This window comes from Myxocyprinus asiaticus, chromosome 10 (assembly GCF_019703515.2).
Source record: "Myxocyprinus asiaticus isolate MX2 ecotype Aquarium Trade chromosome 10, UBuf_Myxa_2, whole genome shotgun sequence".
Lineage (NCBI taxonomy): Eukaryota > Metazoa > Chordata > Actinopteri > Cypriniformes > Catostomidae > Myxocyprinus > Myxocyprinus asiaticus.
In genome coordinates, this window is record NC_059353.1 from 46,842,471 (window position 1) to 46,860,000 (window position 17,530).

General features: G+C 37.3%; 2 protein-coding genes across 5 annotated transcripts in view; one reads left to right on the forward strand and one right to left on the reverse strand.

Annotated features, from left to right (window-relative positions):
* The window catches only part of cers6 (ceramide synthase 6), a 57,512-nt gene extending 48,760 nt beyond the window's left edge, over positions 1–8,752 (reverse strand). For both annotated transcript variants that reach the window (XM_051709608.1, XM_051709607.1), the window contains exons 1-2: positions 8,423–8,752; positions 161–266 (exon numbers count right to left, since the gene is read on the reverse strand). In XM_051709608.1, coding sequence (XP_051565568.1) covers positions 161–266; positions 8,423–8,592 — 276 coding nt within the window. In that variant the 5' untranslated portion in view covers positions 8,593–8,752. The remainder of the gene's footprint in view (positions 1–160; positions 267–8,422) is intronic.
* A 3,616-nt stretch (positions 8,753–12,368) lies between these two features.
* LOC127447644 (STE20/SPS1-related proline-alanine-rich protein kinase-like) overlaps positions 12,369–17,530 on the forward strand; it is a 95,017-nt gene continuing 89,855 nt past the window's right edge. Inside the window, exon 1 of one of the 3 annotated variants that reach the window (XM_051709603.1) lies at positions 12,369–13,707. In XM_051709603.1, coding sequence (XP_051565563.1) covers positions 13,587–13,707 — 121 coding nt within the window. In that variant the 5' untranslated portion in view covers positions 12,369–13,586. The remainder of the gene's footprint in view (positions 13,708–17,530) is intronic. The other 2 variants (XM_051709602.1, XM_051709601.1) reach the window with 2 other exon arrangements.

The following is a 17,530-nucleotide window of genomic DNA, read 5'->3' on the forward strand; positions in this document are numbered from 1 at the left end:
ATGTGAAAATAAAGAAGTTATCAGGGGTCACAATTCAACCACAGCAAAGTTTCATGTCGTGCCAAAGAACACCCTTAACCTTGGTAAAACCACTGTAACACACCTTCTCGTGGCTTAGTGCTTTAGTATAAAGTATGATGGTGAGGGAAATGCAGTTTACCTTGGTGATGGCAGTGAAGACCTTCTCCAGAATGGCGTTGGGTTGAGCCTTCTGCGGTCCACTGGCCTGGATTTTCAAACCAAGTGCACATGGCTTGGCAATAAACCTACAACCAATAAATAAAAGACTTTGTAACATTCATATCTGGCAGTCCCTGCTGGAACAAACAGCATAGTTGGTCACTAGCATATGCCGTGAATTGCATGCTGGTTACGCTGGTCTTTTCTGCAGGAATATTAACAACTAATTTCTAAAGGTTAGGTTATGGCTAAATTCTGAAGGTCTGACAGACTGCATTAAGAATCAATATTCGCAGAGAATCTTAGAAATAAAAATGTCTGTATCGACAGCGTTTGGCTAAAGAAATCCTACTGTTTGCAATCACTGTGCTTGTGATTGCACAGTGATTGAAATTTGTTTTTTTGGATTTTTCCCCTTTTTCTCCCAATTTGGAATGCCCAATTCCCAATGTGCTTTTAAGTCCTCGTGGTGGTGTAGTGATTCGCCTCAGTCCGGGTGGCAGAGGACAAATCCCAGTTGCCTCCGCGTCTGAGATCGTCAACCTGCGCATCTTATCACATGGCTTGTTGAGCGCATTGCCACAGAGACATAGTGCGTGTGGAGGCTTCACGCCATCAACTGCGGCAGCCATGCTCAACTCACCACGCGCCCCACCGAGAACGAACCGCATTATGGTGATCACGATCACTAGCAACCGGGCCAATTTGGTTGCTTAGGAGACCTGGCTGGAGTCACTCAGCACGCCCTTCGAACTAGCGAACTAGCAAACTCTAGGGGTAGTAGCCAGCATCTTTACCACTGAGCTACCCAGGCCGCCCTGTGTTGACAAATCTTAAGACACAATGAGGTAAGCAGCATGGGCCAATTTTAAGCATTTAAGCAATTTTTATCTTACAACAGCTGATGAACTGCACTCTGAAAAGTCTGATAAGCATCCATGGATAATAATTTAGCAGCCATGGTATACATCACAGAAGAATTCACCCACTGTTCAAAGGATAGAGATAGTTGCAAAAACCCTTCAGCTCTTTTCCATGCAATGAAAGTTCATAGTTACTATGGATGGGATGATATGGTTATCTCACGATTCGGATCGATATACAAAATGAGGTTCACAATTCGATATAATCTCAATTCAATATAATAACACCCTAAATTATTTTATTTTCTGAAAAAATCTTTGAGCAAAATGCACATTATAATTTCTCATCAAAATAAAGTTCTGTAATACACAATATAAATGCTCACATATTAAATAATAAGAGTTTCTCTATAAAAAAAGATCACAAACAAATAAGCTTGCAAAATTAGTGGGATACATTCAGGCTGATCAGGTGCAGAACAAGCAAGAGAACTGAACAGAACCTGTCCTGAAAAGAGTATGTGAAAGTGTTTATTTTATCATTTAATAATTTGTTTGTCATCATTAAGATAATCAAAATGTAACTTTGTAAAAATAAACAAAATCTACATTATATGAATTAATATTATATCATGAAATTGTATATATACTTTAATAATGATATGAGCTGTCACTGTTTGAAATAATGCATCTAATTACATTGAGTTTACATTCATTTGTATAAGAAACGCTAAAAAGTTTCCTGTCACTTTAAGGGTTCAACGTGCATCTCACTTCCGGTTCAGCGAACATCAACAAGAACCTCTCGGTTTCTTTAGTGCATCCATGCTGTTTGAGATTAAAATGAATTTTTCTTTTTACTTTTTTATCTGAATGTAGAGAACAGAAGGGATATTAAGACTCATTATACAATGAAAGTGGAGTTGCCTCATCTTTGATGGATACACATTACACGGAGGAAACGATCCATTTCTCAAGCACTTTTCATTAAAGCAAGGAAATTTTCTAGGTATTCCAGTACTTAAATTTCTTCGAGCTAAATTCAAGTACTTTAAGCACTTCAAGGACCTTGTGCGAACCCTGTAAACAGTGTTGAAAAAAGCGCAGTAGTCGTAAAATCAAGCGATATAGAGATTATGATGATTGCTGGGTCATTTCATTTATGATCACAGAAAACAATGTTGCAAATTTTGAAATATCAAGTTATGCCACGATATGGTTCGCTATATTTTTGGTTCGATATAAATCGAAATTCAATATGTCGTATCATCCCTAATAGTTACCATGCCTGTCAAGCTCCAAAGAGGACAAAAATAATTAAAAATAATTCATTTTTGAGTGAACTATTCTTTTAACGATCAGCACATCCACAAGATAAATTGAGGAGCAACTGCATTAAATAGTATTCTGATGCTGATGTGATTATATCTTGATGATATGATAATATGAATGTCAAAAAGAAAAACAACCAGAGGAAACATTGAATTAAATATTGAGATTAAAAAAAAGTTACAAGATGTATCTTTGGTGCCTCCAGACAAAGACAGAAAGCAATGCTGATGATGAGTCTACAAAACCTATCACTCTAAGACCAAGAATAACAAAAACGGGACAAAAGAAAGCAAAGAGATGAACAGGCCTTCACATTCTTGACAACTGAGATTATTGAGACGATGTTAGCAGACAGAGTCCTAAAGAGTTTCTGTCACTTCATTAAGCTAATCCAATTAAGAGCCCTCAAATGATAAAAATAATTAGGTGCAGAAAAATCTCTCAAAATGATTCTTGTATCAAGCTGAGAAGCTGAGATAAGGTTATGAAGTGTACACCCAGATAGATTTGCATGTAGGGATGCAACAGTGAGTTTTTGACAATTAGATTATTGTCCGAGATAAAAAATGGTTTGGTTTTACGATTCTTTGCAAAAGAGCACTGAGGCAAAAACATCATATTATATCACAATTGAACATGTTAGTGGACATGTTCCTTAGGGACATATGAATGCAAGTAGGGATGTCAAAAGTACCGGTACTTCGGTACCAAGTGGATACAAAAATAAAAAAGATACCAGTGTTTGTGCAGTACCGAGCACCAACCCAATTTGATACCCACATGCTGTCTGACACAAGACGGCTTTCAAATGCAAATTACATGAATTTGACATATTTGTGGAAAAAATGAATGCTAAATTAATCTAAATAAAACCGTGATAGGCCCTAGTGTGACTATTAAACCACAAAAGGATATGAATTAATTAAATACATATACTGTATGCATGTGCTGCACGCTTTACAGTGAAAGTGTGAAGCCGCTCATATTCTAAAATCAGCGCATTATGAGCATAACACACTCTTTAGTGATGTAATAGATGACAGAACAGAGTGCACATTCACTGTGAAGCGCATAGTGCCTGGAGACTATGTTTATATAATTTAATCGGAGCATTTTGCATTTTAATAATTAGGGCTGGGTATTGATACAGATTTACCGATTCGAATCCGCTTCACAAGCTTTCAATTCTGATCTCGATTCGATTCCGATCTCTATTAGATATAGATTCATATGAGTACATTTCTGTTACAATGTCCATTTTGCTTACATATAAAAGAAATTCTCTCTCAGCTAATGCCCTTAATTATAAAGGAAACTTCTAGGCAACCCTTCAAAGTACAGTTCGAAATATTTATTGTGTGTTTCAGAAGGGGCAAATTATTGGCCTGCATCAAGCAAAGAAAACCACTAAGGAGATTTCTGAAATCAATGGAATTGGGTTAAGAACTGCACAATGCATTATTAAAACCTGGAAGGATAGTGGTGAACCGGTAGCTTCGCGGAAGAAATGTGGTCTGAAAAAAAATCTTGAATGATCGTGATCAGAGATCACTAAACCGCTTGGTGAAGTCACATCCTAAAATATCGACAGTAGAACACACGGCTATGTTTAATAGTGAAAGTAAGAGCATTTCCACACACACAATGCGACGAGAACTTACAGGATTGGGCCTAAACAGCTGTGTGGCCACAAGAAAGACACTTGTTAGTGAGGCTAATCGGAAAAAAAAACAACTTCAATTTGCTAGGGAGTGTAAAGTTTGGACTGTGGAGCGATGGAAAAAGGTCATGTGGTCTGATGAGCCCAGATTTACCCTATTCCAAAGCGACAGGTTCGTCATGGTAAGAAGGGAAGCGCACAAAGCGATGCACCCGTCATGCATAGTGCCCATTGTACAAGCCTCTGGAGGCAGTGTTATGATCTGGGGTTGCTTCAATTGGTCAGGTCTAGGCTCAGCAACATTATGTGCCAATAAAATGTACTGAATGACCAGGTTATCCCATCAATGGATTTTTTTCTACCCTGGTGGCACAGACATATTTCAGGACGATAATGCCAAGATTCATCGGGCTCAAATTTTGAAAGCGTGGTTCAGGGAGCATGAGGAATCATTTTTCACACATGAATTGGCCACCACAGAGTCCTGACCTTAACCCCGTTGAAAGTCTTTGGGATGTTCTGGAGAAGACTTTACAGAGTGGTTCGACTCTCTCGTCATCAATACAAGATCTCGGCCAAAAATAAAAAATGCAATTCTGGTCGGAAAAAAATATTGTGACGTTGCATAAGGTTGTCGAAACAATGCCACGATGAATGCGAGCTGTAATCAAAGCTAAAGGCAATTCAATGAAATATTAGAGTATGCAACAATTTTTTTGGCCAGGCATGGAACATTTACTGAATCGGTACTGTCTCTTTAAGACTAGCGACACCAGCAAGTAAGTGCATTCAACGAGAGAAGACATGCGTAAATCCTTTAGCGCATCCATGTGTCATTAGAATTAAATGTTTCATTTTGTTGTTTTTAATCAACAACCCACTGTATAAAACAGAAAGGGTATTAAAACATTGAGTAAAGATTGGTCGAGATCGTATAAACAAAGATCGCGATGCATCGGAAAATCAATATTTTTACCCAGCCCAATTAATAATCACACTGGGCCATATATACTGTACAACTGCTTATCCGGAAGTGTAAAACTACCATCAAAAACACATACAAACTGAAAAGCCTTCATGTCAAAATAAAAGTACACAAAACACAAAAAGCAATGTACACTTTCAGCAAGCTTACATTCTAAAAACTTGCATCTCTCAATTGATCCCTTTAGAAGCATAAAAATATTAAAGTTGCTAGTTTGTGTAGGATGTGTACCTTTATATGAACTCTGTCAGCATGCTTTATATCTGTCGTCTTCAGTAACCTTCAGTCATTTAAATGCTCCCAAACAACCAATTTAAGATGTCTGGTATGTAGTTCCAATTCCTCTGTTATATTTTGGAGTTTGTGTGCAGCCCCAGTTTCTCGTGAATTGAAAGTTCAAGTTCAGTCCACGATACCTGGCCAAGCATCATGCGGACACTGTCCGTAACCATGGTAACAGCTGCACTAATGACCCAGGCTCAAGCACAAGAGATTTTCACATTTAGGCTTACACTGAAAAACTGTTTTATATTGTATATTTCTATCCATCCATCCATTCGTTCATCCATCTATCTAGTTAATAGTGAAACTGTATAATTGCGAGATCCCTATTTGTGTGCTCTGTGAACCGTTTGCTTTTGTGGAGCTGAAATGCCATAAATGGGCTGTTGTTCCCCATAAAACTTTATGTTGTGCAGTTCAGTGCAGGAAAATGGGAGAGGACGTTTGCACTTCAGATAATGTGTCATCTTTCCACAGAGGAAGTGAAGTGTTGCCACAGTTAAGACCACAACAGCCTTTCTCTTTCTCACAAATCCATTACTATTTAGATAAAAAGCAGCTTTCGGACAGGGATTGCTTTTCTGTTTTATAAAAATGTTTTATTGCATATAGAGTAGAGTAGGGATGCACCGACGTATCGACTGACGATATTTATCAACCAATTATTAACCAAATGAAATGAAAACACCGATATGAAAAACCGATGGTTGATTTATAATTCATTAGTAACACACTTTGTAGAAACTCTGTGAATTCAAATGCACAATCCAGAAATAATAATAGCCACAACATGTAGAAGGGTTGGCACTCCTAAGAACATGTAATATTTAATTTTCATTATATCTCATTCTTATGTTAATGCGGAAAAATCGCCATAAACGCATGTGACAGTTGTGAAAAAGGCACTTACCTAAAGGCTACATGATGAGGGAAACCATTCAAAACACTTTAAACCAGCAGACTTTGACTTTGAGACATCGTGTGATATCCAATTAATGCTACATGATAGATTGAAATAAAATTGAAATCACGAAATGGCCTTGCGCGATTACTAAACCTTAAAAGACTGTGTGCATTCAGTGCTGTGTGAGCAAGCGGCGCCCTCTAGCGATCTGGATGGCATTATTCATGGTCTATTATACCACTATAATACAGAATTTAAAAGGGGGTTATGTTCCTTTGGCTTAAACTTTTTTTTTTTCTTGATGTGGTGGAATTGCCCAACATATGCACTGTATGAATTTGTAATGTTCTATCATATACAGTACATACATGTAAAATGAGAGCTTTGTTGTTTTATACTGCAAAAACAGAAGTGCAAAAATGCTTTAGAAGTACAAAATAACCTTTTTTTCTTATCAATCATGATGTCATCAAATTTGGTTATTTTTTCTTTTTTATCTTCTGTTTATCTTTCATTGTGGCTCTCTTAAAAAATGTTGGCCTGTCTTGTGTTCAACAGATACAATCCATGTTCAATAGAAATTATTTGTTAGAACAGTGAAAAAGCTTTTGTACCTCTTTTTACGTTTTTAAAGCATAATTCCCAAGTTAAACAGTGATCTGATGACAAAATAAGGTAAGTGGCAAAATATCAATATCGGTATCGGCCTATAGTTTTTAGTTGAAATCGGTATCGGCCAAAATGTTCATATCGGTGCATCCCTAATATACGTAGAGTAACATTGGCCACTTACACACTGCAGCAAAATGACGGTTGTCAGTTTACCTTTTAGTGCTTAATCCTGTTCTGTGTGTTCCGGATCAGTTCGCGCCTGGTCGACCGCGTTGCCTTTGTGAGCAGGGGCGTCATGGCCATCGGGAGGATCGGGACTCTTCCCGGTGGGCCGGCCGGGAAACGGGGCCGAACAGGCCGAGATAAGCTGAAACGGGCCGCAAAATATATGCAGAAGTGGACAGGGAAATCCATGCACCTACAAACCCCCCTTTTGGGCCGATTTTTATTTCAAATCCAGGGTCGATTTCTCTTCCCATTCCGCCCCTGTTTGCGAGTATAATCTTCTGACCACGAGTGAATACGAACGTGTTTGACGCATGCCCACTACAACGTCTTTGTGATACTCTTTTAGTATTCTTTTAGAGTCAATGGCCGGCGCATGCGCGGACGATGCGCACACTCAAGACGATGACAATGTCCGCGAGTCAAGAAAATCGTTCAGGCCGCGCGGACTGGATTATGACGAATTGTGTGTCGCGCATACTGTGCATGGAGCGATCCACAACGCAGACGGCCTAAAGGCCCCCATCAATGGCATTCAAAAATGACATTTTGTCATCATTACCTCTTCCTCATGTTGTTCCAAACCTGTATGACATTCTTTCCTCTGTGAAAGACAAATGGGAGATGTTAGGAAGAATGTCAGCCTCAGTCACCATTCACTTTCACTGTATGGAAATGAAACTGAAAGGAGGCTGAAGCTAACATTTTTGTGTTCCACAGAAAGAATAACATTGTACAGGTTTGGAACAACATGAAGATGAGACCCAAAGCTGTGTTTGGACGTAAGGTACAGTAGGCTGCTTTGAATCTACAATCTCCATTAGAAACAAACCACTTCGGGACAAAGCATTAAAGTGACCCACATTCACCAGTATCATTATTCCCCAAAAGATGTTTCCAGTCTGTCATAAATCAAATGCGGATTTAGTGACAGCTTGAAGGAGTTCTTACGAAAAACCTGTCCTATCCAAAACAGCTGCTCAGAATAACGTCCAGACGCGACCGACGACGCGTCACGACGCAACGCAGCGGCTTGAGACGCGTCGAAGTGATGACGTACATCAAACAATGGACGAATCAGCTGTGAGCTCGAGGTGGAAAACCTGAATCCTGCTTTATTTTCAAGCGAAATCCGCTGGTATAAAATATACGTATTATATAATTATTAATATAATGTTATTATTGCAATAACTTTGTGTATATATGTGGTTAGAAGCAAGAGTTTATTTAAATAAGTATAACAATAATTTTATTAAAGACGGACGGGTTTAAAGTGACCGCATGTGGCATCCGTCGGTTGCAGTGTAGTGCTTTTGACGCGACGCACGCGTCCGGCAACATCTCAAGCGCAATGATGCTGATGTTTGAACGTAGCCTACCTCTCGAAGACCAGCCTGATCATGAACATGCAGAACGCTAAAGGACACGCCAGATACAGGTCCTCGGCTTGCGGAAAGGTTGACTCGTCTGTATTTTTCAAGTCAGCCCAGGTTACGTTGTGAGGAAGCCAGAACCGCTCGTTCCAGAACCACGCCACGATCCCTGCCATCTGCAGATCTGGTATCTCGACGCTGAAGCCAGTGGTGATGTGCAATCAATGGCCGATGCTGGTTTGATCTCTGCAGGTCCAGTGTAATGATGGTGATGATGATGATGATGATGGAATCGGGTTTTGCACCGCCCGTTAGTATTTGTCTCCACAGATCTGCCCTATCTAGGGAAGTAGAGCGAGTGTGACGCGCTCCGCCTCCTTGAAACTGATTGGCGTGAGCGCTTGTCAAACACACATGCGTCGCTTAAAGGTACAGCTCACCCGAAAATAAACATTCTTTATTTTTTTTTTTTTTGTTATCATTTATGTACGACAGTTCATAGTGACCACGGCTGTCAAGATCCAAAAAATACCAAAACAAAATAAATACACCACAAAAGTAGTCCAAATTACCCTTCTGAAGTCCCTTCACACATATAGATTTGTGTGAGGACAAGTGTCAGAAATTAACTTTTTTTTTTTTTTTTTTAATTAAAGGTAAAGTTCACCCAGAAATGATAATTCTCTCCTCATTTACTCAGATGTCAGATGTCTATGACTGTCTTTCTTCCGCAGAACATTTTAGAAGTATATTTCAGCTCTGTAGGTCCATACAATGCAAGTGAATGGTGGCCAGAACATTGAATCTAAAAAAAATTAAATAAAGTCAGCATAAAAGTAATCCAGAAGACTCCAGTGTATCGATAGGTGTGGGCGAGAAACAGACCAATATTTAAATCCTTTTTCACTATAAATCTCAACCTTTGACCAGTAGGTGGCGATATGCATGAAGAATGCAAACTGCCAAAAAAACAAAAAAAAAAAGATGTGAAAATGAAAGTGGAGATTTATAGTAAAAAAGGGACTTAAATATTGATCTGTTTCTCACCCACACCTATCATATCACTTCTGAAGACATGGATTTAACCACTGGAGTCGTATGGATTACTTTTATGCTGACTTTTTGTGATTTTTGGAGCTTGAAAGGTCTGGTAACCATTCACTTGCATTGTATGGACCTACAGAGCTGAAATATACTTCTACAAATTTTAATTTGTGTTCTGCAGAAGAAAGAAAGTCATACACATCTGGGATGGCATGAGGGTGAGAAAATATTTGGGTGAACTAGCCCATTTTTGTTACCTATGTCAGGCCATTTTTTTTTCTTCGTTTATTTATGTCAAATACTTGAATAGAATAATTTAAATTGAAGTGGTTCCTACAGAATAATATGAAATAACATATATTAAATGTTTAACAAAAGATTTATCTTTTTTTTCAAATTTTTTTTTTCATTATTCACTAAGGGCACTAGGAACTGTTAAACTGTTATTTTTTTATCTATAAAAATTTCAATTTTTATGATTTTATTTTACTATTATTTTGTTTTTATACCACTGTCCTGTCTATTATATTGCATTTTGTGCATGTTCCCTTGTCAATACAAAAAGATTTCAACATCTGCTTATTAAATTACACCACCTAGTGGGCATAGGTGAATTTGTCCATGTAGATGTTGCATTGCTGTGCTTTTTTGTGCTTTTGCTTTTTACTACACGCTTAACAGGTGTAATAGTCTTGAAAGGGAGTGCACTTTATAATCCTACTTATATCCCAAGAATGTTTATTTAAACAGCGTTTTCATTTGCTGTCTATGTTTATCTCAAATACATACAATGCATACACTACAAATTTCACATTTCAAAATCTTCAAGGTTGTGCTGCCTTGTTTGCACTGTTAAAACACATCATAACTCATATATATTTCAACTGTAACATCAATATTTTACAAGTGGTCATTCTCAAACAACAAAATGCAGCACAATAATAGGCCTTTGTTATTTTAGCACAATGACATTTTATATGAAAGTTAACGCCCTTTGTTGGTAGACTTGTGTAAAGCATCCCGTCTGTTTGTTTTATTATGCGAAGGCATCTGCTGCAATAATATTTTATACTTATATAAGACTGATTCCCCCCACCCCCCATAATTATTTTTAGCTATATATTATATTATATAATATCTCAGCTTTTAAATATTTAGACCATTTATAAAGGAATTTTAAGTGGTTGCAACAAATAATCAGATGAGCTGAAATGTATTTAGAAATGTGGGAGATTGAATGAGGATTTAAATAGGCTGTATGTCAAAACAGAAGACTTAGGTTAGTAGAAAATTGTGTGTGTGTGTGCGTGTGTGTGTGTGTATATATATATATATATATATATATACACACACACAAACACACACACACACACACACACACACAGACACACACAGACACACACACACACATACAGTGCTGGGTAGTAACGGATTACATGCAATCTGGATTATGTAATCAGATTACACAAATAAAGTACTTGTAATTGTATTAAATTACATTTTAAAATACTCATAATTGGACTACAGTTACTTTTTATAGATAACATGTTTACATATTTATTGATCATTTCCATATAAATACCATCATATTCTTACCCCGAAGCGCAATAGTTTTACAGATGAAGATTGTGCTCCTTTTACGGTACAACAGTAAAATATGCACCTCAGCTAAGGAATATGTGATGGACTATTACTAAGTAGTAATAAGGATTAAAAGTAAGTGTGTCAGAGTTTTAAGCTGTTAGCTTTGACCTAGTAATGTCATTGCTGTTGATTTCCGGTTCATTACTGTTTGTTCATGTAATGTTTTATGCTCTTAAAATGAACTAGATATGTTGTTTTTTTTAAATATATATTATTTCTTACTACCTCACCAATGGTGTGCAGCTCACACATTGAACTTAATTGCTTCAAATGATCTAGTTAATGCCATCTCTATGTTTGCTGCACACAATAGTTCAACTACAAAATGTGCAGCAATATGAGACAAAGCCCACCGCTCTACTGCTGCTGCTGATGCAGTGGAGTCCACTGCATGAAACTTGACACAATTGTTCCTTGTGTGACTCGGTGGAACTCGGCTGTTTTAAAATATTCTGCTCTTTAGAATATTCTTGCTGTACAAAAGTAAAGAACGACAGCAAAAGCACCTTCTCGTCAACAACAACAACAACAACAAAAACTTCCTCTGCAACTGAGAACTTCCTTTTCTAACAGATACATAGGCCTACACTCAGCTGATTTCCTGTGTGCGGCAGTAACTTTTATTTTGAGTGAAAGTCACACAATCTTTTATATCCTGGCAACCCTAATAGTTAAGTCCATGAATGTTAATTACATGACTGGATGCTCCACAAAGGTTACCGTCAACACAGCCCAATTACTGTTCATAAGCCACGCCTTCTCCACATAAATATGAGCTTGACACGTCTATGTTATAGCCTAATATTGAATATAAATAATCAATTAAATTCTAAAAAACATAAAACTGCACAGCTGTCCTACATGAAAATTCATTAACTTGACAAATCCACTTTACGAAGGTTACTATAGCGAAATTATTAGTCATAACCTACGCCATGATCAATGAATATCCATGAGCTACATTTTTTCCAAATAAACATGAGATTGTAATGTCTAGTATATTTTTTATAATCATTTTTATAAATTATAAACTAAAGTAAATTAATAAAGAAGTTAAATAATAAAAAATGAAAATGTTGCCGCTGTCCTACATGTAAATTTGTCAACATGACAAAAAAAAAAAAAAAAAAAAAAAAAAAAAAAAATAATATATATATATATATATATATATATATATATATATATATATATATATAAAGAAATAATCAAAAACAGAAAATAGAAACAATCATGGACTGGACGCTTCGTGAAGGTTACATTGATTAAATTAATACTCACAAAATTAAGTATAGAAAACAAAAACATGAACTGGATGCTTCCTGAAGGTTACTAAAATTATTATTAATAACCTACGCCGTCGCTTAATAAACATGCCTAATGAATATTAATGAGTTATATGCTTAGGCTACTAAATAAACATGAGCTTGAAATGTCTATATTATAATGACTATAAATAAGTTTATTTATAAACTAAAATAAATTAAAAAGCAAAATAATATTAATAATAAGAAGAAACATGTCCTACAGGAAAATTCGTTAACATAACGAATCCCATAATACAAAACAATAAAAAATATAATGGACTGGATGCATCTCGAAGGTAACGATGACGAAATTAATATTCATAACCTACGCAATCGCTTACCAACCATGACTTATGAATATCTATGAGCTAGGTTTTTTCTGAATAAACATGAGATTGTAATGTCTAGTATATTTTTTTATAATCATTTTTATAAATTATAAACTAAATTAAATTAAATTAATAAAGAAGTTAAATCATAAAAAATGAAAATGTTGCCGCTGTCCTACATGTAAATTTGTCAACATGACAAAAAAATATAAAAAATAAATAAATAATCAAAAACAGAAAATAGAAACAATCATGGACTGGACGCTTCGCGAAGGTTACATTGACGAAATTAATACTCACAAAATTAAGTATAGAAAACAAAAATATGGAAAAATGTTTATTCATAACCTACGCTGTCGCTTAATAAACATGACTAATGAATATTAATGAGTTATATGCTTAGGCTACTATATAAACATGAGCTTGAAATGTCTATTTATAATGACTATAAATACATTTATTTATAAACTAAAATAAATTAAAAAGCAAAATAATATTAATAATAAGAAGAAACATGTCCTATAGGAAAATTCGTTAACATAACGAATCCCATAATACAAAACAATAAAAAATATAATGGACTGGATGCATCTCGAAGGTAACGATGACGAAATTAATATTCATAACCTACGCAATCGCTTACCAACCATGACTTATGAATATCTATGAGCTAGGTTTTCGCAAATATTAGCACGCCTAGATGAATATTCATGAGCTAAGCCTTTGCCGTAGTAGAGTGCATCATGCGGTCCCTCTCCGGATGTGTTCATCGCAGGCGGTAGTGATCCAGCAGCTCATCTTCAGCAGCCGCGGTGAGGTGTGCGAGTAGGAGCGACTGTCAGCAGCATCATGGCGGAGCAAAGTGACTCCCCGGCGGCCGTCCAAACCCCGCAGCCGGCGGCGCTCACCACCACCAGCACCACCAGCTGGCCCATCGTCAAGGAGGCGTACGAGCTGCAGGAGGTGATCGGTAAGTAGCGGGCTCACGACTGGCGCTGGACGTGAATTTGAGCGCGTTTGTGGCAGGAGTTTGATGGTTTGGTACGTTTCACAGAGAGAGAATGAGGGCCTACCGGCTTTTTCCATTTGCACTGGCCGATGACAGTAATGAAACGCGGATGTGACACGTCGCGCAATATTGTTGTGACTTATTAAAAAGGGAAGCTTCCGATCATGCGGAAATTACTTGTATAAGCAGATAGATAGTGCGTTTGTGATTTCCTTCATCGAGTCATGATGCTTTCTTATGGCACGTGTCCAAGACATTAGAAGGCAACTATGTAACAGCATGATATTATGACAAATACGGCAAAGGGTTTAGCGGGGCTTGTTGTCACAGTGGAACCTGAGCTTCAACAGTCTATTATAGGCTTTTCTGCTAAATGTAAACAATTATGAAACAGCATAACAATGCTTGTACTTAAAAGAAAAATGTAAATAATTATATACATTTATGACATACACTGATCAGCCACAACATTAAACATTAAAACCACCTGCCTAATATCGTGTAGGTCCCCCTCGTGCTGCCAAAACAGCTCTGACCCGTCGAAGCATGGACTCCACAAGACCTCTGAAGGTGTCCTGTGATATCTGGCACCAATGCATTTGCAGCAGATCCTTTAAGTCCTGTAAGTTGCGAGGTGGGGCCTCCATGGATTGGACTTGTTGGACCAGCACATCTCGTAGATGCTCAATCGGATTGAGATCTGGGGAATTTGGAGGCCAAGTCAACACCTTGAACTCTTCATCATGTTCCTCAAACCATTCCCGAACAGTGTGTGCAGTGTGGCAGGACGCATTATCCCGCTGAAAGAGGCCACTGCCATCAGGGAATACCGTTGCCATGAAGGGGTGTACCTGGTCTGCAACAATGTTTAGGTAGGTGGTACGTGTCAAAGTAACATCCTAATGAGTGCCAGAACCCAAGGTTTCCCAGCAGAACATTGCCTAGAGCATCACACTGCCTCCGCTGGCCTGCCTTCTTCCCGTGGTGCATCCTGCTGCCATCTCTTCCCCAGGTAAATGACGCACACGCACCTGGACGTCCACATGATCTAAAAGAAATCGTGATTCATCAGATCAGGCCATCTTCTTCCATTGCTGCATGGTCCAGTTCTGTTGCTCACGTGCCCATTATAGGCGCTTTCGGCGGTGGACAGGGGTCAGCATGGGCACTCTGACCGGTTTGCAGCTACGCAGCCCCATACACAGCAAGCTGCGATGCACTGTGTGTTCTGACACCTTTCTATCATGGCCAGCATTAAGTTTTTCAGCAGTTTGTGCTATAGGAGCTCTTCTGTGGAGTTGGACCAGACGGGCTAGCCTTCACTACCCACGCGTATCAATGAGACTTGGGCGCCCATAACCCTGTCGCCGGTTCACCGGTTGTCCTTCCTTGGACCACTTTTGGTAGGTACTAACTACTGCATACTGGGAACACCCCACGAGACCTGCCGTTTTGGAAATGCTCTGACCCAGTTGTCTAGCCATCACAGTTTGGGCCTTGTCAAAGTCGCTCAGATCCTTACGCTTGCCCATTTTTCCTACTTCCAACACATGAAATTTAAGAACTGACTGTTCACTTGCTGCCTAATAGATCCCACCCCTTGACAGGTGCCATTGTAACATGATAATAAATGTTATTCACATCACCTGTTATTGGTTTTAATGTTGTGGCTGATCAGTGTATATGAAACACATCACAATTTGCCTCAATACATTGCGACCTGACTGATGAAAAATGCCAACTTCTCTGTTAAATTTTTTTTTCACTATATAGTTGAACCTTGCCTCCATGTATGTCAGTGTAGATTTATTGTGTTCACTTGTTTGCCCAACAGCTATAGCAAAAATATGATGATATTTTAATTCTAGTTTGATGATTCTATTCATAAATAATGATTCTGTTTTAAGAGGGTTTTGAACTAGGTGTTTTAAACCAACTTAGAAAGCCACTGCTAGAGAAACCACACATTTGAGTAATTTGTCTTTGGACTAAAAAATGTACAGTGACTGAGATATAGCCCTGGTGACAACCTCCTCATATTCTGAGCTCTATGTATAGTCTGAAACTATGTTCTCTAGTGTTTCCGTAGTAATCAGGCAGGTTTTCCGATCTGCAGTTCTGCTGGTTCTTGCACACCTTCGCACTCTGTCAAATTCTGAGGTGTCAATAATGTATACTCATGCTGCAACTAAAGCATTTCTGCTCTCGACACCCTCTGCTGGTTGAATTGTGCATATAACTTCTAATGTATTTATGATGGCTGTTAAAGGCATAGTTCACCCAAAAATGAAAATTCTTTAATCAATTACTCAACCTGTTTTTCCAATCCTGTATGGCCTTTTTATTCTGTGTAGCACAAAAAGAGTTATTTATAACAGAATGTCCTGTCTTTTCCATGCAATGAAAGTAAATGGGTATTTTCAGTGAATAACTACTGAAGTTTCAGTCAGTTCCTCACACAGAGCCATCATATGGTTTCAGAAGACTTGGAAAATAGAACACAAGTCATTTGAATTACTTTAATGATGCTTTAATTGTTATTTTAGTATTTTTGGAGCTTGTCAGAAGGGCTGTCACGATAATGAAATTTGGCTGACTATTAATTGTCAAATAAATAATTGCGATTATGACGATTAATCATCTGTTTTAGGGCTTAAACGATTAATTGTTATTAAAATTGTCACATTTCTTAAGATGCATGTGTGCTTCATACACCATAAGAAGTGATTTTTACATATTTAACTTCAAATATATTAATCAAATAATAAAATAGTGATATATGATTTCCTTTTTAGGCTTTAAAAACTACTAATGAAAAATAATGTTTTAAATATTAAAATATTTTTTAAGTACTTAAAATATGTCTCGTTTTTTTGGTCAGCTTTAGATTTGGTAAATTTTACATTTACACTGTTGTTTTTGGAACTCATATATTTTATATAATTTTTTTACAATAAAAAATAAAATATAAATTTGTTATATATTATATTATTCAATAATTTTTGTCCTAATTTCTTCTCTTTCGCACATATTTTAATGCACTTTGATTTAACCCACAAGCCCGTATTTTTGGTTGAACTATAAATTATATTTCAAGGAATATTTACCAGTAATTAGTTTTTGTGATGTTTTGAGACAAAAGAGTTCTTTGCACTGTGACTTTCAGATCTCAAAGTTTCTCTCCAGTGAAAAATGACCACAATGACCACAAAAAATAGCTCAGGTATACTTTTGAACACACAATTGCCCACATTTACACATCAACAACGCCTTTTCGGTGTTCAGTAACTTGGCTCAACCAGTCACGGTAAGGAAAAAAGGAGGAAAAAGGATATATATTATTATTCATAAACACCAGAACTAGCAATAAGAGTAAAATCAAGTCTGTGTATAAAGTGGTTGTGTGTAGCACCTGCCACTCTGCAGGTAATTCTGTTTATTTTTAGCTAAATTTAATTTAATTAAATTTAATTTTAACAATTTAAGCAAATTTGTTGAGCGACACATCTCAATGTAGATTGTTTTGTGAATCTATCACTATGTAATGCAGGTTTACAAAGAGGTGATTGAAAGATGGGACAGTTAAAAACTGTATTGGAATCGACAGCAAACCCGCAGCTTGTGTGTGAGCGCTGTATCTAATAACATATGTGAAGTGGGCATTTACTTGTAATCCTTAATTGCACAGCAGCAAAAATCTGGCTATTTAACTCTAAGAGTCAGACAGAAGGCAGAAAATGAAAAACTAAATTATGACTGGTTTTACTGCAACCCCCCCCCCCCC